Raw genomic sequence first — 24,482 nt, 5'->3', positions numbered from 1 at the left:
CTGACCCTGGCTTACACACGACGATCCACACCTCTCCAATCCCGACCTTGGCTAAGTACCTGCAACGATCCGCACCTCTCCAATCCCGACCTCGGCAAGTATCTTTGACCATCCTGACTTCTCCTACCCGGCTACCTTGACCAATCTACACTCCAGACGCGCCCTCGCGGCTGTGGGTTGGTGTTTATCTAATCCCCACCTCGGCCTCGTGGTCACGCCTTGTTTGTGGTGAGCACACCGTTACACTGCGTTTCTGGATTAAGGCATGTTTGTGTCTTGATAATGAGGAAGTAGCACACTCCACAAACTATTAATTGATATGTGTTGACAATGGCTGAATGATCAGACAAAATGCCATCATCATTTTGGATACTGAAAGATTCTTAGAAGCTACAGGGCTCACATATTATTGATGACTTTCAGAATTTTGAAGGATTTGATGTGTTTTGATAGAAATTGTCAGAGTAGCATTGTGATTTTGCAAGTCTAGTTTTGCCTTGTGCATATATTCCCAAGGGATCTATAAATAGAGATCTTGTGTAAAGCCAGATAATTTGTATCTATTCAAAAAGGCACCTCTAAAGCAGTATAGCTCAATAAGATTAGATGTGACCCAGGGAAGATGGGCCTCACAGACTCCGACTCTGCCTAGTGGACCATGTAAATCACAGATATTTAGGAACTCCAACAGGAAATAGTCTAGTGCAAAATCAGGATCTGGTATCACATCGATTCTGAATCAAGGGCAGTTGATAAGGGTAAGATTACATTGTTGAAGGTTAACATTTCTAACTGTTCTAGTGAATAGGACTAATGGGGTGGATTTTAATAGTTTGATTTTATGTACACAATTCACTATTGCATGATCACAGAAAGTCTCAGGCAACATACCAGAGATTTGGATTCTGTGGGCACATGAAGATAAGATCCAATTAGTGAATGATTACAAGATTTTAGATTTGGTTGCGTAGGTTGAGAAAATAGTTAGGTTACATTTTATTACTATATTAGTGAATTATTATTTTTTATTTTGAGGTCTAGTCCAGTGTTTTTCAACTAGAGTTCCCTGGACATCCCTAAAGGGTTCCCTGTAATGTTCAGGTTATTTTAAAATTGTACCAAATACAGTAGAATTTACAATGTGTGTCTGATCTCAGGCGCGGTATTGGAGAGGGTTGGGGTTCCTTAGAATGTGTCTGATCTCAGGCGCGGTATTAGAGAGGGTTGGGGTTCCTCAGAATTTCACATAGGGTTCCTTAACCAAAAAAAGGTTGGAAACCACTGGTCTAGCCAAATGAAGTTGAAGTCACCAAGACCCAATAGCTCACGGTTTCTAAGCAAAGAAGAAATATTGCCAAGAAAATTAGAAACATCATATAAGGATTGTAGTGGGGCTTTGGAAAGGGGGTGGGGGGGCAATAGATGCCAAGGAGGATGGTCTACAGGGGCAATTTAGTACCAAAAATTTGAAGGCATCATCAATATAAAATAACACCCCTTCTCCTTTCTTTGACTGATCCTTTCTAAAGATAGAATAACCTTGAATAGAAAAAGATGTATCAAGACTTTTGGGACTTAGCTATGTTTCACGAAGGCTTGTACAAGAAGCCCCATGCCCGTCATCTAGTTTGGTAGTAAGCTACAAATATTTATATGGAAGACAGATTTGCAACGCTAGCACTGATTTAAGGCGGATTTCTATGAGTAATCGCTTGTTTGTCTCAATAGTGTTATTTAATGCTGAATTATTGGATTTTTTTATGCATGCCAATTGAATGAATATCACTACCCACTTATGAATAAATAATTCTCAGCGAATACAGCAGTAATTCTGAAAAATATTACCACAAAGCCAATTTGTTATAAAAGACACATTTTAACGATCTTTGTCATGGAACAAGATTCATATTTCTGTTTGACCCCCCCCCCCCCCCCTGCAGCCCCTGCTTGTCAGTTCCTGGTTTCAGCTGCATGTATATCTGCTCTGAAAACACAGTGCCTGTGTGTTAGACACAGTGTTGCAATACCTGCCTCTGTCTATGTAGCCAGTGGGTTGCTACAGCAACCTCTGAGATCCTTTCTCAGAATGGGCTATTCTGCCCTCCCCCGTTTTGCTGACAGTTGGTCTGTCCACAGACTATTACTGTTACACAGATTCCCCCACACTTCCTTTTCCTTCCTACACTGGCTGAGTGAGTACATTTTTTGTTACCCTCCACTGGCAAGGCCCAATCCTTTTCATCTGCCCTTAACTACGAAGCACCTATAGAGAAGCACTCTCTCACAACACCATTACATCCACAAGTGCCTGTATATACTGCTCCTTTCCTAATAAAGTGAAGAAAATATAACAGGACTTGGTGTGCTTTGGAAAGGGGGCTGAGTTGAAGCTATCTGGGTCCATTCATACCCTAGACATGACCCTGGGTCCAGAATAATCTTATATTTAGGCAAAAAAATAGCACCCTTTATATCAAAGGGAACAAAAATAAATCTGCGATGTTTTACTTCACTTGTTGCAGTGCTGGAAGACTTTAGTAAATAGCCCCCCAAATATTTTGCCCAATCTCTTTCAATAAGCCCTTAAAGGGGTTGTTGAAAGATAAGACTGGGAATGCCGGACAAAATCTTAATAAGGTGGAAACAACCTTCCCTTGATGAATCTTCACCAGACACAGTTCAAAATGTAGATGCCATAAAAGTCGGCACACCACAACTTAATTTCCGATTAGCTAAACAAGTAACAGTCACAGTCACTAAGCTTGTTTGTGCATCACATGCATAAAAAAACACACCAAAAAAAACTGATGGTTCAAAATATGAAGTCCATCGAGAAAATTATTATATTTATTTATCAGTTGGGTATCTTAATTTTATCAAAAACTTTAACCCATGCTGTGCTGAAAATCTGTGCAGTACGGCATATAGGGGTCCATGTTAAAACGGACATGAAGCAAAAAGGTGACATTGTGCGCTAATTTGCATGTCATTTCCCAGAATCCCGTGCTGCAACAGAAGCACTGAGGTAATGGTGAAAAGCAGGGTTGCAGACCTGTCTAAGACATGTGAATGTGCTCACAAGTGATATTTTCATTTTCTGTATGCTGTACGGTGGAGGTTTCTTGTCCCTTTTTTTACCCCTCCATAAATGGGTGATCAAAAAAAAAATCCCAATCAATGTTAACAATTATGATATGATGCACTGCATTGACATGTAAACAGGTGCAAAATTGTTGGTTATATCGTAAGCCATGAGTGTCCTCCTTCCTTTCAGGAAATTCTCTTGAAACCAGTGTGGTTAGATAGTAGCCATACTGGGAGCAATTCTATGCAAAGCACAAATACTGTATGGTTTGGAATATCATAACATACAGAGTTATGGACTTACCAATCATGTCTTTCTATAATATGCACAAGAAAGACTGCAGTGAAATAGAAAAATTACCCCTTATAAGAAATAAGATTAGCTCTGGTAAAAAATGGTTGCATGTAGAAGAGGATCTATTAAATGAATACTTATTTTCTTCACATAAATGAATAAGCAGCAATATAGAGCAATACAGGTATTACTACATACATCTAGCAATCTAAAACCTCCTCTTTGCTTGAAAAAAAGACCACAAAAAAAAACATTACTCTGGAACTTCCAATAGCGAAAGTGGCTGTTATTTTGCGTGCTCCCTAATACATCATTTTGCTGAAGAGAACAGCCAGAGAAGCTGGAGAATCCAGCTGAGGGAATTGCATAGAGACGACAGGGCTGAATACACACGTATGGTAGTGGATGGAGCTCATCAAGTTGAATGTAGTACGAATGTATTTTCATCCATTCATTGTGATAGGTGGATGAATGCAGTAGTATGATTGGATAATACGCACTAACATGGCAGACTTGTATATATTTTTTATTTGAATAGCTAGCGTGAAGGTGAGTACACTTACCCTGAAAAATCAGTAGCGAGAATGCCGTAGTTGAATATGTACACTCGGCTAATCTGGCATAGTGTGAGGTACCCCATGGCTGTTATGAAAGAGTACCTAGAAATAAACATACAGTATATGCAAAGATAAACATGTTTAAATTACAAGGCCAAATATTATTTAAAAAAATCTAATTTGATCATTTTAAGGACTCTTTTCACTATTGTAAAGGAGAAAAAAAAAATGAACACAAGAATGAGAACTCGTTTTACGGAGTGGTGCTATTCCATTGGACACGTTCCAGCACCAGACATCTGTGATATACAGAGGCAACATCAAGACAGTTTAGAAAGTAATTAAACTCAGAGCAATTTGTTTGCTTTCTCCCATGCCCATGGCCATATTTGGGCTTCTGCATCAAGGGGTCTAGATAGTGTCCTCCTGTCCTGTCCAGCTCCCTTTATGATCCATATGCCCAAATATGTAGTACAATTCCAAAGTGCGAGGAAACAGCCTTAGGCGAGGAGAATCCTGCTTGTGCAGCCAACACAACACAGACAAACAATTTCTTCATAATGCAGGTCTCCTCTAAGACAGATACAAAGTAGAGCTCTATTCACAAGTTCATAATGTAATTATCCATTAATGTGGCAGCCAAGAACAGTGGAAAGACAACGTTTCAGGTCCCATATGGACCTTTGATGAAAAGTCCATATGGGACCTGAAACGTTGTTCCTCCTCTGTTATTGGCTGTCACATTAAATGGAGATGAACTTGTGAATAGAGCTCTACTTTGTATCTCTGTCTTAGAGGAGACCTGCACTTTGATGAAATTGGATGCCCAAATATGGCCATATAGCTGCACCCATATAAGGGCAACTACATCATCCAGGAGGGAAGGAACCACAGCCCTGCTTACCGTGAACACGGATGCAGAGCTCATCTGGAAGGCGAGTAGTGGAATTTATCTCCCTGCAGATGGCCCATGGGGATTAACAATGCATGGTCCTATTCAGAAGCATGGAACCCAACACAGTTATTCCTCCTGGGAAAGTTACTGTCCTTGGGGCCGCTTCAGCTTTAGCCGGAATGGAGCAGTACAAATCGCAGCACTGAGGACAGTACGTCTGACTACATATGTAGTTCATTTCACACTGTAAGACAGGACTCTTCTTCAAATAGTTCTCCAAAGGGCTAACTTAGAAATATCTAGGAGTAGAAGGGCCATAAGCTTATTTATTGTAAGGTGATTTAAGCTGCATTTAAAGAGATATAATAATGACTACATTTCAACATTCGCAACCATTTATAAAATGTATACCAAATATTTACTGTACATAACCTTAAATTAGAAGTGAATTTGGGGGGTGAAAAAACTGCATTTAGCTGCCTAAGCAACTGGTGTGAAATGAGCATGGGCAGGTAGACCAAGGCCAAATGAAGCCCTTTCATGGGCCGCTGCCAGTTAGTTAAACAGCACGGATGTACTGTAGGGCATTAAAGAGACAATCTAAGCCATTTATTTTTTATTTATGTCCCATTTTTGTTTTATACAAGATTGAAGCAGAGGGTCTCCGGAGCTGAACCCCGTTAATTTCAGCTCAAGGGACCCCCTGCTTCCGGAGATACTTACCCCCGTAGAGGGTGCCGATAGCTCACATTATGGCAGATTTTCAAAGCTCCCGGGCCCTGCGGCGAATAGGAAGCCGTGACATCACTGGCTGCGGCTTCCTATTGGCCCATGTGACGCGGGAGCTTTACACTGCAGAAAACTGCAGGATAGAACGGCACCCCATTCGGAGGTAAGTATCTCTGGAAGCAGGGGGTCCCCGGAGCTGAAATGAATGGGATACAGCTCCACCCTCGCCCTCCTCTGCCACCCTTCTCCTCCTCTGCTGTAGCTGACACCATCGCCCTCCCTCCTGTGCCAACATCACGCTCCCTCCTCCGCAACTCTCCACTCGCACTCCCAGCCGCTGCTGCACCTGGAGAAGCTGCCCTACTCGCTCTCCCCCCCCCCTACGTTCTGCCTCTGAATGCACACAATAATTAAGTATCACAAATGCAGTCTTATTCTTACCAGTGCATATTTCCAGTGTTTGCTGTAATCATGATGCAGTAGCACAAAAGTACCAATGTGAATATATGCAAAGAGTACCTATGACAGAAAAGTACAAGAGCATACATATACTGTCATTTTACCATGTAATGTTATTAAAGAACATCATTTCTTACATTATTACAAATTAGTATTAAAGTATGAAACAGGTCTGTGAAAGTTAGGCATTGCTCAGTTAGGGACATATTTACTACTCAGTGTTATTCCCCATTATGCCTTCCAGAGGCAGAAGACACCTCACACCGCATTCACTGCAATGGGCAGTAAGGCATCTTATGGAATAGCACTGCTCACTTGAGCGCAAGAAGCATCTATCAAAACAGACCAATCATTTTCTGTCCATTTGAGGTCAAGATTATCACTCCTAAAAATGTAACACCAGTAAAAACCGAGCCTAACTCACCCCATAGTCCCAGGACTACACTAGCGATCCAAAGTAACAATGGCCTAGGGAAGAAAGATTCATCTCACAGCTCCACGGAGATGGGACTGTTCAAAGCTTAAGGACGTTCGATTGTGAGCTCCTTGGGGCAGGGTCATCCTTCCTATTGTCTCTGTTTGTCTGAACACATATGTACTCTTTTGTCATACTGCGTTATAGTCCTCCCTCCCACGTTGTGCTGTGCTGAGGAATATGTTGGCGCCATACAAATAAAAGATAATAATAAATCGCATGTACTGAAGCGAGGGTTGGCAGATTTGTTAAGCGTATGGTCAAATACAGGCGTAGACATGTAGAAACATATGTTGGTAATACGATGTTTAATCTGACTTGATCTCAGAGACAATGACAGCACTGTCGTACGTTAGACAAATTGAACTAATCAATTCAAATGTCTGGGTGTTTTATCCTGAGCTTTTAGAGGTCTTTAAAGACTGACAGATTTTGACTACTTACCATCCACAGCAAAACACTGCAAAGTAGACACCGACGAGGGTGGCAAATGCATGTCGAACAACAGTATGAGCATGACTGGGGCTCAGGTAAATGCGAAACCAGACAGCAGCAGCGAGGGCGAAGAGCTGACATGCTACAAAGTTGACCTGCAACAAGCAAAACCAAAAAGTTATTTAATCTACTTTTCAGTTAAAAAAGAATACAACTGACTTTGTCCTGCAGCATAAAAAAAGCTCCATTTACTAACTCATACCGGTAATTTCCCATGTGTCTGCTCCTTTTTATCTTCATTCTCTTCAGAACCTCTGCTTTCTTAGCACCAGTAAGACCAGCTTCAGGAGAAATTCAACTGCAAATCCTCAGTCTCTGATAAGTCCCAGTGACAGTAACTGAGGTTACATACAGTAGTTACATACTATATGAGGTTCTCCTCATTGCTTGACCGCTGCATTAGACATCACTCTTGATTCTCTCCAGAACTAGTTTTAGTAAAAGAGTCTGTAGCAGCGGTTACGCTAACAGAGTTCCCCCAGTTACAGAACATATGTATAATACATTTACGTATATGTAACAGGGGACTTATCCCTGTTCACAAATGTGCCCCAAATCCAGCAGTGTGGTGGTTAACTGCTGGTAGGCAATTAACTAACACCACCTGCCTGATTTAGATGGCTTAGAAAAAGCCTGCCTTTGAGACAGGAAGTGACTCCTTAGCTCACGTGTGAGCTGAACTTTGGAGACAGAGCTGAGGTTCTTGAGTCTCCCAGGAGAGACTGACCAAGAGAACACAGATCTCTGGAGCTGACCATGCCTTGAGCTCTGCCAGAAGACACAGCAGAGCTGCTTCCAAGACACAGGGGAATCTTCTAAACCTGAATGCTGACAAACCCTGAAGAAAAGGTAGCAACCAGGGACAGAGAAGATTTTCCCTCCAAACCACAAGGAACAGATAAGACTTTTATTACAAGACTTTTTATATCTGTTCATTTCATGCTATGTGTTTGGGGCTGAGAGACATGCTTAACTAAGGGAGTTGTGAATTGCATGGTATTTCACTAGAACCCAAGTGAATAGAAGCTGTGTTTCCCCCTTGTTTGAATGGTTTCCTGATGTTAAGGAAAAGGCACAATAAAGCCTCGTTATAATTTCACCTTATAATGTCTCCAATTGTGTACCTCTGTGAACGTCCGTCTACAGTATATTAGCCCATATAGTTACTAAGCTGTGCTATGCAATAAGACACATACTCCAGCTAGAAGACACCTTACGCCCCACTCAAGTGAATTGGCTCTAAAGTGTATTATGGCATAGCACCACTTAGTAAATATGGGCCACAATCTATGTTACAGATAAGGGCTGGAGCAGATAAGTAGTTAGCAAGTGTTGCCAATCTCAGTGCTAATGCAGGGTTGCCATTTAGTTAAGCCAGGGGATAACAAGTCACCCTCTCTTAGGCACGTTCTATAGTGCTGGGCGCGTGCTGCGCCGTGCACGCGCGCGGATTTTTAGTTGGCTGGCGTTAGTCAGCCTTTCTATAGAAGGGCCGAGCGCGTGCACGGCAGGGAGAGGGGAGCCGACAGACAGTGGCGAAGATGAGGAAATTCATCTTTTCGCGCCGCTACCGGCGCTCAAATGTATGTGTGTGTGTGTGTGTGTATGTGTGTGTGTATGTATGCGTGGATGTGTGTTTATATGGATGTGTGTGTGTGTGTGTGTGTGTTTATATGGGTGTGTGTGTGTGTGTGTTTATATGGGTGTGTGTGTGTGTGTGTGTGTTTATATGGGTGTGTGTGTGTGTGTGTTTATATGGGTGTGTGTGTGTGTGTGTGTGTGTTTATATGGATGTGTGTGTGTGTGTGTGTGTGTGTGTGTGTGTTTATATATGTGTGTGTGTGTGTTTATATATGTGTGTGTGTGTGTTTATATATGTGTGTGTGTGTGTTTATATATGTGTGTGTGTGTGTTTATATATGTGTGTGTGTGTGTTTATATATGTGTGTGTGTGTGTTTATATATGTGTGTGTGTGTTTATATATGTGTGTGTGTGTGTGTTTATATATGTGTGTGTGTGTGTGTTTATATATATATGTGTGTGTGTGTGTGTGTTTATATATATATGTGTGTGTGTGTGTGTTTATATATATATATATGTGTGTGTGTGTGTGTTTATATATATGTGTGTGTGTGTGTGTTTATATATATGTGTGTGTGTGTGTGTTTATATATGTGTGTGTGTGTGTGTGTGTGTGTGTGTGTGTGTGTGTGTGTGTGTGTGTGTGTGTGTGTGTGTGTGTGTGTGTGTGTGTGTGTGTGTGTGTGTGTGTGTGTGTGTGTGTGTGTGTGTGTGTGTGTGTGTGTGTGTGATTGCAGAAGTTAAAAAAAAAAATATTTATTAAAGTTTTTTTTCTCTTTAAATAATCTTATCTAGCACTTCCTTTCACTCACACAACCGATGCACACACATATACACACACACATACACATTACCTGCAGCTCCCGGCACTATATACAGGAAAAGCATGCGGCACGTGCACGCGCGTTCGCATAGGAACGCACGGTCGCATCCTGTATATAACAGCCCTCAGGCTTGGTCCCCGCAGGCTGCTGCAGCGCTGCGGGGACAAGAGACGCCCCTCAATGGGGCCGGGGCCGCTGCAAGGGGTGGCCGCCGCGCGACGAGTTTTTCCTGCAGTCAAGAAAATTGAGACTAGAACTAGCGACGGAGCGCTAGGCCACGTCCCCGGCAATTCAGCCAATGAGGGCAAAGCTGCGGGTGAAGTCATGGCCGCGCCCACGTCACTCCCCCTCCCCCCCCCCCGTCTTTTCCACTACAGCTCACTGCAGACTGGGGGACACGGCTGCACGCGCGGCCAGCCTCGCAGGTGCGTGTGCAGCCCAGGCAGTGGGGCCGTAGCCTCACCCTCCAGTATTTCCAAACTTAATTCAGGATTATTTTTTATGGCTTTATTTTTCGGGTTTTATTCTATTATGGTGAGATAGTGAATTTACAAAAGCTTTTTTCGCAAGGGCTATTAGAAATAACTATGGGTGATTTGCCCCCTTGGGAAAAATGCAACATGCTGCTAAATGTTTGTTTATGAAATAGAGAAGGTAGAAGTGAAAACCCCAAGTGATGCTTCACTAAGAAAAGTCCATATTTACAAACATATGAGAATGAGTGTCAGCATATAAAAGAATCCCAGACAGTGTAATCAGATATTAGAGGAGATGTCCCACGATGTCAGCAAAAAATAGTGAATTCACTTTAAAGCACTTTGTATATTCGTTTAAGAACTCCCACTTAGCCTGCAGGTTAACTAGCCCAATCCCTAAGGCACAAAAATGTTAACTCTGCAACATAATAGTGGCACATATTGATTGTGAAAAAAAGAGCGATAAAGAGTACTCTTTGATAAAGCTTAGCTGTCTGCGTGAAACGCGTAAGAGGTTTTTTTTCCCCTTGCTGCTTTTTTATGTGCCAATAAATAGTTTTTGTGTTAGCAGACAGCAGTCCGGTTCATTTTTGCCCCGCATAGCAGATGCACCGCCTCCCAACTTCACTTCTAAATGTTTATTTATAGCATCAAATGAGTGCTAATCACATAATCTTATGCTAATATGCACTGATTTAAAAAAAAAAAAAAAAAATCTTTTTAAATCAAGGAGCTTTCTGGGGATTACATTGGCCCTGGTCACGTGTCAAGTGTTCACCCCTCACTAAAAACGAGAATGCAATACCGAGGTTAACATGTCATAATGTCAACTATTGTAGAAAGGAATTGATCTTGCAGGCACTTCCTCACACCATCAAGTACTGTAATGTCAATGTGAAGTGAAAAACTAAACGCCAACCCGCCTACTAGTACATTTTCTGTCTAAATATAAACTTGACATTGTAAATCACATTACTTTCATTTTCCTTATTGGCAAAAATAAAAGGAAGAATGAACAATTAGCACAACATGTTGCAGAACCCCAAAAAGGGATATTTATGGCAAACACAAATGTTTTAAGATACTTCACAAGTAACACCATTAACAATTGACCACTATTTATGCCGTACATATGCGAAGATCTGAATGACGGAGGAGAATGTGAAAGGTGATGTTTGCAATGGAGAGACGTCTGATATAAATGTGAAGTACAATTTTAAAATACACAGTATGCAACTTTTTAATGCACCTATTTAAAAGTGATTATATCCTAATTTGTATATGCTGTATGGGATCACTATCGCATGGAAACTCACCTTGGCATCAATGGGAGTTTCCGGGAGCTTGTGCCCTATTGTGGATTAATAAATAGCCTACTATGACCCAAGAGATACCTGCTGGCAAATTACCATATCTTTTTTGCAGGCGCAATCCAGTCCACTCCATTTACTGTATCTGCTAAAAAAAAATCTCCTTTTCAAAATCCTTTTTCATAGTTGTAAAATCTTACATAAAAAAAAAAATAATAATATATAGATGTAGCCAGGTCCCCCTCAGAGTGGCGACACCCCCCCTCCCTGTACTCACCGCGGCGGTAGAGACAGAGCGGCCGCTCGCGGGGCGTGTGCGTGCAGGTCGCGCACCTTCAGTAGCGCAAGTGGGCGGTTGCTAGGTGCGGCGTCCCGGCGGCGATCGCTAGCAGGGACTCCCGGCGGCTCCCATTGCAGGGTGCCGCCATCTTAGATTGCGCACGCATGCGCAGTAAGGGTTTCAACGCGGTGGCCAGCCAGGAAGCTCGTGCATGCGCAGTGGAAGCGCGTGAACTGCCACCAATGAGGAGAAGGCTCTGAGCAGGGACTTCAAGTCCCATGAGCCTTAGGAACCCCACGTGATGCCAGGAAAACAATAGGGTGTGAGGATCCTCATAGGCAGGGGATAGGAAGCTGTCACGGAGCCCACGCTACTCAGTCGGCGCCAGGAGAGGCTAGGGGAAGGTGGTGAGAGTGCAGGGGTCAGTGACCCACTGCAATAGGCCAGCAGCCCCCTAGGCCCCAGTTAGCCCTGAGCCACTCAGTCAGTTTGTGGTACTTCAGGGACAGGCCCCAGGTTAGGGACCCTGCCCCATTAGCACATATAGTGTCAGTTAGGGACACAGCGGACGCTGCGCTTCCCATCCAGAGGCTTGGGATCAAGCCTACTCCGCAGAGAGAGCGGAACTGTACTAAGGGTGGACAGCCCTGACTGATCATCTCACCGGAGGAACCGGACGTCACCAAGAAGGTCGTCGGATCCTTTGTGAAGATCCTTTGAACACCCAGGTGCTGTCACACTGGGCAGGTATTGTTATGCATGTGCACCTCACGAGTACTCGCACATAGTGGCAGCGCTGACCACGGGACAAGGGGGGTTATACTGTGGACACGGTGTGGGGGTACACTGTGGTGGGAGCGGGGTTACGTTATACTTTACCCCAGTGCTAGTATTGAAAATTATATGTATAGTATAAGTTATGTGCACATGTTTAGTAAAGCCAGTCCTGTTTTACACTAGTGTGCTTATCGTGATTGTTTCCTGTGAGGGCCTCCTCCCACTCCGTTGGGATCGCTCCCAGGTGGAGGCATTGCACCACGAGATAGTTATATGTATGTACCCCGAGCGGAGGCTTAGGCTCCCGAGAGCCATACAGGTAATATACAGTATCAGTAGCGTCTGTATTCACAGGGAATACCCGTTACACACATATACATATATATATATACATACTGATCGTGTCAATTTTTTTAATGGCTTCCTGGATACTGCCAATTCTTGTGTTACATTCATGCTTCTAAAATATAAAAGTACAGTACTACCATGCAGAGACTCAAGACTGAGAGGGAGCTATATCCCAAGGTCCAAAACCGTGTTTTGCCATTACACCGACACTCAGAAAGATATTTTGCACATGGGTCAATATATTGCTGTGCTTTGAAATGATTTCAAGTGCTTCAGCACATCGTCCATAACCCAGTGAGGAATTACCTGACACACATCATATAATAAGATATATACAATGCTGCGCCCCGAGTCAGGGTTTCTCGTCCATTTTCTTAGCATCAAAACACTCTGCCACATCTGTCTGTGCTATAACATCTTCTGACTAATGATCTGTATCTAATGTAAAACACTTCACACTAGTAAGTAAATATATATTATTATTATTTTTTTCAGTGATTGACTTTTGTCCTTTACAGATACAATAAGTAAAATGTACAGTGCCCATACATGTTTGGTTGCTTCCTTCATGTTATTGTCACTGGGTGCAATGGGAATAGGATACATATCACCAGCCAGTACAAGCCCTGTGCATGCAATATATCGTTCACAGCATGTGAGCCCTGAGTTCGTGAATGTAGCTGTCATTGAGCCAGGCAGCTACAGTACTTTAGGTGATAGTTTTCCTGTGAAGCAACTCAATCACTGTTTTTCACGATAACCACCATTTAATGCTAAAAGTGCATTTGATATGTATGCAGCGCAGTGTTGTAATGACCTCCCAATAAGAAATAGGAAGGAATATAGAGAGAGAATTTATACAACTCTAACACTGAACAATATCTCTGCGTGAACTGTGCCACTCTCAATTGTAAATAGTCAGCGCTCATCATAATTATATTTATAGTACAGAAGATTGAATAAAACTACTTATTATACATCTGGAAGAATTCTTAAATACTGAGTTATCAGGATGCAATATGGTGGGGTAAGCATTGTCAGCAGTATTAACCTTTTGTTTACTAAGCTCTTCCAGATCAAGCCATTTTTTTTTTCAACTAAGGCTACGCTTATAGTGCCGGCGACGCGGTCAGGCGACGGTCGCTGGAAAATCAAATAGAGATGACTTCCAGCGATCGCGACCAATCCGTCACCGCGTTGCGCTTACTATAAGCGCATGTGACGGTGTCAGTGCACTTGTTTTGCCTCGACATCGCGTCACTGTCGCCGGCACTCTAAGCGCAGCCTTAGTTTTGTGAAAGCGGAACAATTAGCAATCTCAACCTGAATAAGGGCAGCGTCCCTTTCAGCTGTACATTTATAGCATCTTTGGAAAGTTGGCTAATGTTCCAGTTTGCAACTGTAATTATGCTAAAAGGAATCACCCGTTTTGAATGGTGTGGGCTAAACCATAGGACTCTTGGCAGCTGCTTGCTGCTCTGATATCCAAGAACTATGGTTTTGAACAGCCCACTCCCTAGCAACTAATCACCATACCGAGTCTGGAAACAGATAGATCTGGAGAAAAACTTGAGATGAGCCACACTCTGTTTCTTTATGGCAGCCTGTCTAAAACAACGTTGGGTCTTTAGTTGCTTTGCAAAAGTGCTTACAAGTGCTCCATCTTACTGGCACTGTTGATTGAAGTAAGAAAGTTGAAGTCTGTGTTTGTTTTATAAAGACCTCCACAAGTCCCATTTCCCCCCTCCCATGTCTCCAAAAAAAAAGCTTGAATACAAGCAAAATAACATTGAGCTTGATACACTTACTGGACTAAATACAGTAGGTGGAAAATATGTGAGTGTATTTACTGGCTCGTGAATGTGAATAGGTTTTTTTACTGATTTCTATGCATCACAACCCTGCAGCTGGTGTAAGAGAGCTGTTGGGCACAGGGTAATAATAGAAATATAGGCAAAGTCTCACATATCCCACAGGGACGTATGTTCCCCTTTACCACAGTTTAAAGCTAAAATGCAATAACACTCTAAAAACATGACTAATATAGCTATAAAACAAACAGCAATAACAGGCTGAAGGTTTCAGTGCCAGACAGGTTGACTTGGTGGGTAACTGGGACATCGCTCCCCCTAATTTGATTAATCCCTGGCATGAAGACACTTCTATGGGGCATTGTGAAGTTACCAGGGTCATACAGTTTGGGGTTATGAGATTTGATCTGCACTCATGCAGCTCTAAAAAGCTCCCTAAAAAAAATATGTGTCACCTTTTGTCTGAAAAACCATTGTTACATGGAGCCCATATAAGCTAATGATCGCTGTTAACACAGCTTTAAAGCACAGCATGGGAATCAGATGCAAAGCCAGAGAAACCATCCACAGACATGTTTCAACCTTAATGGGTATCATCAGTGTGAAGTTTATTGTATATTTATTTATTTGGACTCAACTGAGAGTGCTCCAGAGCCATGAGAATATACTGTAAGGCCTCGTTCAGGGTGCCAGAGGCAGGAGTTGGAGGGCGGGCGTTCGGGAGGGAGGGCGGCAGTCTGCTGGGCGATGTGTGTTCATCCCCAGCAGACGTTTTTAGGAGTTGAGGAGGGGGCGGGGCTACAGACGGCAGGTTAGGGATCGAGGCTGCAGTCTTGAAATCATTCTCAAGAATGATTTCATTGGCTGCCGAGGTCCCAGTGACGCTGCTGCAGCTTCAAAAAAACGAATTTTTTGTTTATTGAAACTGTAGCCAGTGTCAACTCCGGGCTTCCGAGACAGGGCAGCTGCTACCCTGACAACCAGTATTCAATTTGAATACTTTGTGTCCCACGGCAGCTCGCACGGCAGCACGCCCTCCCTCCGAAGCCTGCACCCTGGACGAGGCCTAACAGTACTTGAATGACTCGGGGTCCAACGTTTGTGTGGCACTGTTTTTGTAGAAAAAGAAAGAATACGGCAGCAGCACACCAGAAGAAAGGTTCAATGCAGCCTCTGTGTATTATCATACTTTTAACATGAATTATAGGCTAAAGCAGTAAAATTCCGGGCATTACTGAAATCCCTGTCCTCTGATTGGTCAGAATTCCGCGCATTATTCATTCAGTAATGCCCGGAATTTTTGACAACTTGCCAACTCACCACAAAGCAGAGATGCAGGGGCTCGCGCTGAGAACCGGCAAGTTTAAATCTTAACTGCAGCAGCCCTGCTCTCCTCACTGATCACACTGAACAAGCAGCCTCTCCCCCTCTCTCTCTCTCACAGCTGCTAGTGCTGTCAGAAGCTGCCTGTCCCAACTGGTAACTTTGTTGCTTGCAACAAAGTAATGTTTCTAACCACATCTATTGCCAGTGCTACTGTAAGGTAATTTGTATTTCTTTTTATTTAGTTGTAGTTAATATCACAGTCCCCCCACGTCTCTCCCATATCCCCCCTCCATCCACCTCTCCCCCTCCATTCCCCCCAATTCTCCCCCTCACCGCTCTCTCTCCCCCCCTCACCCCTCTCTCTCCCCCCCTCACCTCTCTTCCCCCCCCTCACCTCTCTCTTCCCCCCCCTCACCTCTTCTCTTTCCCCCCTCCTCCACCTCTCTTTCCCCCCTCACCTCTCTTCCCCCCCCTAAACCTCTCTCTCTCCCCCCCTCACCTCTCTCTTCCCCCCTCACCTCTCTCTTCCCCCCCCCCCCCCCTCACCTCTTCTCTTTCCCCCCTCCACCTCTCTTTCCGGCCCCTCAGCCTTCTCATCTTCTACTTTACTTCTTTTTCCTACACAGGTATATACACTGATAAAAATCAATGACTACAAAAATGTATCTTTTTTTATGAAAAATTAAAAAAAGTCTACATTTAGCCTATAATAGTAATAATCCCCTCAGAACAGGGCATTACTGGCAAATAATGCCCTGGCTGGGTTAATGTCCCTCGGCTTCGCCTCGGGCCTTCAACTCTTCCAGCCAGGGCATTATTGGCCAGTAATGCCCTGTTCTTCGGGGATTATTACTTAATTATAGACTAAAGCAGTAAAATTCAGGGCATTATTGAAAATCCTGCTCTCTGATTGGATAATGCCTGGAATTTTAACCAATCAGTAATGCCCGGAATTTAAGCAGCAGAATGTGTAGTTTTCAATGTGTTTATTTCCAGCCAATCAGCTTTCAGAACAGCTGACACAATTCAGTTAAATTGGGGGGGTGGGGTGGAGTCTGCAAAGTAGTACGTGGCTGCAGTTTGTGTGTGAGTGTGTCAGTAGCAGTGTGTGTGTGCTGTACTCTTGTATGTCTGTGTAGAGGTGCTGTGTGTGTATAGAGCTCCAGTGTGTGTGTCAGTAGCAGTGTTTATGGGTGTATTGTGTGTGTAGCAGCAGAGTTTGTGTGTGTAGAGCTGCTTTGTTGTGTGTGTGTGTGTGTGTGTGTGTGTGTGTGTGTGTGTGTGTGTGTGTGTGTGTGTGTGTGTGTGTGTGTGTGTGTGTGTGTGTGTGTGTGTGTGTAGAGCTGCTGTGTTGTGTGTGTGTGTGTGTGTAGAGCTGCTGTGTTGTGTGTGTAGAGCTGCTGTGTTGTGTGTGTAGATGTGCTGTGTTGTGAGTGTAGAGGAGGTGCTGTGTTGTGTGTCTAGAGCTCCAGTGTGTATGTGTGTGTGTGTAGAGCTGCTGTGTGTGTAGAGCTGCTGTGGTGTGTGTGTGTGTGTGTGTGTGTGTGTGTGTGTGTGTGTGTGTGTGTGTGTGTGTGTGTGTGTGTGTGTGTGTGTGTGTGTAGCAACAGTTTGTGTGTGTTGAGCTGGTGTGTGTGTGTGTGTGTGTGTGTGTACACAGAGGGGCGGCAGTGTAATATAGATATCTGCAGTGTAAGCGTATATAGAGGTGGTTTCATGTATTTACCATTTTATTTTAATAAAAAAATCTATATAACTATACAAAAGTGTCTATTATTTATGAAAAAAGTCTACATTTAGCCTATAATAGTAATAACAGGCCAGTAATGCCCTGTTCTTCAGGGATTATTACTTAAATAACAATAGTGTATGGGAGACAGTACTACAGACACAGTCCCTGGCCAGATTTTACTGTGACGGTAGGGGGTAACCAGGCTCTCAAATAAATGTTTAAGCCCGTTTAGTTACCCTTGGTCAGTATAGAAGGGTTCAAGAGAGTTAGCTCTTTGACCCAGTAACATTGCCTCTTTCAAATGCATAAACTGTAATAAAGATAAAAAATGAACCTAAGAATCATGTCTGATTCTCGGATACCTGTAGGCACATTGTCCAGGCAATATCTTCCCTTGAAAACTCTTGCGCGACTCACCGCTAGGGTTCCATGCTTCAACATAGCCCAGAACGGTAAATGGGGCAAAGGGAGGAAAAGTGTCCCTGTAACTATAAGGGTTCCTAGGTTGAGGGGGATACCCCAGTTAATGCCCAGGTAGCCCAGAACCTGTATTGGGTTCTTGGGTGCTCCAACCATAGATGAGGTTGTGAGGGGACGCTAAGAGTCCAGTCTAAGTCTCATAGATAGTGTGTGGGGAATAAGGGCTGATAGAAATAAAAGTGCACCTTTCTATTCTATTCTATTCCCCATACGCAGAGACTTAGGAAAGTATTAAAAGTATATTTTATTAATACTGTGATAGTGCTGTAATGTACTGTTGTGCACTGTAAATGAGCTGGGACTTTCGGAACCAATGTTGAGACTGTCAGGGCTACCAAGTTGGTGCCAGGAAGTCTGTTTGACATCAAGCTTCAAAGTACACAGAGGATGCGAGAGGTGTGAAAGCCATTTGGTAGCAGTGAAGGGCTCAAGTACCCACGTCCTGGAAACAATGGCAGTCGTCCGGGCTGCCATTTGTTTTGCCAGACCTGGAGGAGCCTGACCCAGCAGGTGGCATGAGATAGCCAGGGACGGAGGTGGCAAGCTTGCGCATGTCCCTTGGCAATTTCAGATTTCCCGCAGACCCAGCTTTCCATACCGGCTTCGCTCTGATTGGCTGCTAAGAAGGTTCCCACGCTGTGATTGGCTGTATTATTTTGTGAATGAAGCTCAGAAATACTATAAGAAGCCGTGAGCCAATCAGATTGTAGATCCCCAGTAGAACGATCGTGGGCGTCCTTTTCAAAAGTGCGCTTGCGTGAATAGCAGAGCACTGGCTTCACTGGCACAGTTTTCAACCTGAGAAGCCTGCCCGAAAAGTTTCTAAGTCCCACTTTTTGCAGCCAAGTTCTAATAATCGAACATAGCATTCGCAGCTGGGATTGCAAGCCAATTTTAGTTCCAGGAGTTTGGTACTAACACCTGGTCAAGAAAAAGTCCAAGTTCTCAGAAGAGAAGGGAGCGATGGCGTGTGGAACTTCACGCCGATTTGGGAACCAGAGGATTTTGGGCTAAGTCCCAGTCAGGGTAAAACTCTTATTTAGAGTTCCCTGCACCTAGAAAAGTCTTGTTTTCGACCCCCAGTAAGTGTGCTTTTCGCCTGTATTTTGTGTTTCACTGTGTGTATGCCTATTTCTGCGAATAAATTACAATTTATTTCCCCATCCTGTTTTGCTCAATGAATGATCCTGGTAAAAAGGTATAAACTGCCGAGCTCCCATGACACTAAGTTTTTGGTGTCTGAAGCACAGGGATTATTAAAAGGGGGTCCGCACAGGGTCCTGACGCCAGAATTGGGAATTGAACCAGGTTCCCGATTCAAACTCAGTGTCATGGTTTACAGAGGTTTTTTCTCTCTTTTTTTCAGGCTAAAGCCAAAAATAATTTACAGTACATGCACCCAGTAATTGCTTTACCCTTTATTTGACAACATACCTAAAACATACCGATTTCACAATTAGAAGCATCATACATTTATTTGTTATTGTATACGGCGTGTCAATAGCCATTTTGACACTCAATGGGGGTAAAAAAGACTGCAACCCACATTACTTACTCCCTTTAAACATGGTCAAGTATGTAACAACTGCAAGAAATGAGCATGCACAGTTTTGTAATCCTTGGCAAATACAGGAGTCAAATTACAGTGACTCATGTAATTAAATACAATGCTTATAACTACTCATCCAATAATGTCAAAGTGCCTGACAAGGTCCCACTGCTACCACAGTCATGCTGGCATTGTGTTGGTTATCTGGACAAACGAGAAGCAGCCATTGTTGTTATTACAGCGTTTAGAACTTTCTTGTAAGCTAGAGCAATTGTGACACCTGCCAATGTTGCTCATTCGTTCTTACATCCCAAATAAAATGATTTCTGTTTGTTGAAAAGAGGCATATTTAGGCATCACACGGGAATTCATCTAAGGTAGCAAAATACTGTATCAAAAGATAAACTGGAGTAATTGCCTCTTATTTACACAAAGATATATGCATGCATAATCATTTGATTCAAATGAGCCATTGCATTTTCACTATATAACCTAAAGAGCAGCAATGCCAGAGTTTTAGAACTAGGACATGTCTGACTGGGTAGATTACCTGGTACCTGAAATATTAACCCCTTAGCAGCCACCATCTCCAGTAATGTATTACTTCGCAATTCATTACTGGAACCTGTGGCAGTGAAAGGGATAAAGATCAGGGCCTATCTATACTGAGCAGTGTTCTGCTGTAAGGCGCTTTTCATCGCTGGAAGACACCTTATATCCCATTGAGTTGAATCGGCTGGAAGAAGTCTTCCAGCGACTGAAAGGTGCCTAATGGAAGAAACATAACAGCTTAGTAATTATGGGCTTTCATATCTTAATAATCAAAATTTTCTCCAGCAACGTTCCTGCAGGAAGCCAGTAAGAAATGGCTTATGTATTCCACTAAAAAAAAAATCACGGACATTGCCACCGATGACCTACAGTTCGAAAAAAAACTTTTGTGACACCCCCAATGATAATTATGAAAATGTCATCGTTTTCCCATGATAACCTTCTTGAATAAGAACCAGTCTTTTCTTAAATATCCAATAGGGTTTATATGAACCAATTTCATGTCTTTTGAAACAAAATGATGTATGAATTAGGCAAACAATGAGTAATTAAGAGTCAGGGTATGTGCAATAGTAAGTGAAACCCTGGTTTATCAGCTAAATTAATGGGGATAATTATAATCAGGTGTTTAAAAAATTAGGTGTGAGTTTGGGAAGCTTCACCCTATATAAAGATCAGAAACTTTGTGCGTTTGGTCACCATACAGGTGTGTGTAAACATATCATGACACGATCAAAAGAAATCTCTGAGGACCTCAGAAAAACAGTTAGTGGCTCAGTCTAGAAAGGGTTACACAACCATTTCAAAGGATTTGGGGCTCCATCAATCCCCTTTCAGACCACAGTCCCTCTACCCAGTAGTGGTCATCCTACCAAAATCTCTCCAAGAACAAACCGGCAAATCATCCAGGAAGTCGCAAAGAACCCTAGAGTAACATCCAAGGATCTGCACGCCACTCTTGCCTTGGCTAATGTGAATATTCATGACTCAACTATCATAAAAAGACTGAACAAAACTGGTGTTCATGGAAAGATAGCCATGAGAAAACCACTGCTCTCTAAAAAGAACATTGGTCCCCGTTTGAAGTTTGTTAAAGAGCACATAGATGATCCACAAGACTTCTGGAACAGTGTTCTCTGGACAGACGAGTCAAAGGTAGAACTTTTTGAACTAAATCAGGAACATGTTTGACGAAAATCAAACACTGTGTTCGAACAGAAGAAGCTCATTCCAACCGTCAAGCATGAGCATGGTGTTGAGAGTGTGATGGTTTGGGGCTGCCTTGCTGCCTCAGAACCTGAATGGCTTGTTATTAACACAACCATGAATTCTACATTGTATCAGAAGATTCTAGAGGAGAATGTCACGTTATCCGTCCATGAGCTGAAGCGAAAGTGGGTCATGCAGCAAGACAATGATCCTAAACATACAAGCAGATCTACAAAAGAATGGCTATGGAAGAAGAAATTCCGCATTTTAGAATGACCTAGTCAAAGTCCGGCCCTAAACCCCATTGAAATGTTGTGGCAGAACCTGAAGCGAGTTGTCCATGCAAGGAAGCCCTCAAATGTCACAGAACTGAAGCAGTTCTGTAAGGAGGAATGGACCTGCAGTTACAGGAAACGCATAATTGAAGTCATTGCTGCTAAAGGGGAGTGCAACCAGGTACTGAATCTAAAAGTTCACATACTTTTTCACACATGGATATTGAATGTTGAATCATTTGTGGATAAATAAATGTTGAAAAAGAATCATGTTTTTATGTCATTTGTTTTGATCAGGTTATCTTTATCTATTATGAGATTAAGATGTAATAACATTTAAGGTTTGATATATGTGAAAATTCTAAGGGGTTCACAAACATTTTCTCGCCAATTTTATGTGGCCATGTATCAGGAAACCCTCACAGTTCATATTACTAAAAGTAAAAACAAAAACGTTATGCCATCATAACTGTGCACTAAACACATGTATCGTATGTGACTGGCTATAATAGATGGTGATACTGTTTCAAACTGGTTTTGCAACACTAAAACAACTCAAAGGCATGCCACTTTATAATGATACTAAAACATCTGCAGTACCGGTTAGGTGGCAGTAGATCTCAGTGTTTTTTTTAAATTTTATTATGCCTTTCCCTGCAAAGATTACCAAGTCTAATGAAACCAGTTTTTCAATTCTTGAATGAAATTCAATTGTGTAATCGTCGGCAGTAAAGGAATGTCTTTCAGCACTAGGACAGGAATTGCATTCCAGCCTAGGCAAATGGTTCAAGGAAACAATAGGGTATTTGTACCAAGTTACATTTACACAAAGTGTCATTTTTATCTTGCACCTCTCTGCATTTATCAGAGCCATGTATCGAGGACTTTTCTCCAAATTGTGTCCCACGTGTGAAAGCTTGTAATTTGGGAAGTGTCAAAAGGAGGAGATTGGGAGGATAGCAAAGAGATACACGACGCACAGATTATAATTAGATGTATTAGTCATTTTTTGTACCCTGTAACCTGCGAAACAAAAACCGTCCAAGTTTAAAGTAGCATCGACTTTCTGATTTTTAACCTTCTGCACCGTGTAAAGAAAACAACATCTTACAGCTGCCATACAGTATGTGTGAACAGAAAATGGTGCAATGTGTCAACATTTTTTTGCCTTAATACAGAGACCCCTTCCATAAATAAATAAATATATATATATGCTTCAGTTGCTACACACAGGTACTAGAAAATAATTACTAGACTTGGTCCTCCTATCTCTTTTAGGATCAGCAGGGAAACTAATCTGGAATCTTGGCAGGTTTACTCAGGCAAAAACTGGCTTCACTCTGGATGGTGAGCTCCATCTCCAATATGAGCTGTTCTTTCCTTAAACATACCATTACAATTACACAGGAAATAAGCTTCCTAACACACTTCTCAAAGTTTAAAGCAGTAATCCTGGCTGCTAGTTTTGTGTGTGTGTGGGGGGGGGGGATGGGAACCGTGTGGGTCTTCAGAGCTGAACCGCCCTTATTCAAGCTCTGGTTCCCAATTTACTACACCAGTGCTCATTCCCCTGCAGGGGATACAAAATGGTGGTTTAATTCACATGGGCCAATAGGAAGCCGCGATATTTTCCGTTGCACTTTCCCAATGGCCCGTGTCACGCTGAGTATATGAAAACCAGCAAGTCACACCATACCTTTACCAGTACGCATGGGGGCTGGAGCTAGAGGTGGTGTTTCCTCTTCCCTCGAGTTTAACCATTTTTAGTTAATGGTACTGATTTCATATGTACCGCACCCCCACCCAAAACACAGTTCCTGCCCTCCTCTCAGTATGTAACTCAGGAACCAAGGAGTCCCCGGAACTGAATATACCCCAGTTCCGCTTAATGTAAAAGTCATTCCTAGAAGCAAAAATGTGTAGCGCACCTTTAGGTAACTGTGAGACTATACAGCAGGGCTCTTTAACTGGCAGGTAAATTGCAGATGAATATATTTGTTGGCAAAGCAAATATTACCAAAAATTTGGGCTAAATAGTCGCAGGTCAAAATGTTCTGCATTCGCCCGTCTCTATTAAATACTTAAATATTTTGCAAGCATTTATAAGTATTTCAATGTATCCTAAATTATATTATGACACTCTTGTGGCCTTTTTTTACTCCTTTACCTTGGGGAAACTGGTTGAAAACGCTTTCTCCCCAGAGTTTATATTCTATTTTAATTCTTACATAAAACAGTATTTTATGACGCGACTGTAGAAGTTACCAACCAAAGTGCTGCACCATATTGCAGCTACCACATACGTTGTTATGTGGTATTGGTGCTTTATCTGATAGAGGGTTATGTTGCAAAAACATCTCAATACACGAATAGTAAATAAATGAACCGAGAATATCAATGACACTGTTTTACAGCAACGAGATTCTTATCAATATAGTAGACCAACAAACATGGTGTGATTGCTTTCACAAGCAACACGCTTTATAGAAATTACCACAACAGAAAACAATCAGAGGAATGTGGTAATAAGAACTTGGAATGCAATGATTTACAATGATACTTGTACGTCTACAATACGTATACAGTATGCTATTCCTCCAGTGAATTCAATGTGGGTCCATTCAGCACTGAAAGTGTTAAAGATCTACGTCGATGTCAAGCGGCAATCCAAGCGCCTTTTTTTTCATTCATTCATTCGTTTTTATTTATTTTTTTACACATGATTGAAGCAGGGGGTCTCCAGAGCTGAACCCTATTCATTTAAGCTCCAGGGACCAACTGCTTCTGGGGATACTGAATTCCATAGGGGGTGCCGGTAGCCGCTCCGCTCGGCTGGGTTCACGTAATGGCGGAGTTTCATAGCTCCCGTGCCCTGCGGGCCAATAGGAAACGGAAACATCATGTTCGGCTTCCTATTGGCCCGCATGACGCGGGAGCTTTAAACTTTGCCGAGATACCCGCA

At 42.7% G+C, this 24,482-nt stretch overlaps 1 protein-coding gene across 1 annotated transcript in view; it reads right to left on the bottom strand.

Annotated features, from left to right (window-relative positions):
• The window catches only part of MBOAT1 (membrane bound glycerophospholipid O-acyltransferase 1), an 86,092-nt gene that overhangs the window by 26,776 nt on the left and 34,834 nt on the right, over nucleotides 1-24,482 (bottom strand). The window contains exons 2-4 of the mRNA XM_075585606.1: nucleotides 6,939-7,084; nucleotides 6,002-6,079; nucleotides 3,943-4,038 (exon numbers count right to left, since the gene is read on the bottom strand). Coding sequence (XP_075441721.1) covers nucleotides 3,943-4,038; nucleotides 6,002-6,079; nucleotides 6,939-7,084 — 320 coding nt within the window. The remainder of the gene's footprint in view (nucleotides 1-3,942; nucleotides 4,039-6,001; nucleotides 6,080-6,938; nucleotides 7,085-24,482) is intronic.

This window comes from Ascaphus truei, chromosome 2 (assembly GCF_040206685.1).
Source record: "Ascaphus truei isolate aAscTru1 chromosome 2, aAscTru1.hap1, whole genome shotgun sequence".
In the NCBI taxonomy this organism is placed as follows: domain Eukaryota; kingdom Metazoa; phylum Chordata; class Amphibia; order Anura; family Ascaphidae; genus Ascaphus; species Ascaphus truei.
This window is presented reverse-complemented; position numbering and strand designations above follow the sequence as displayed.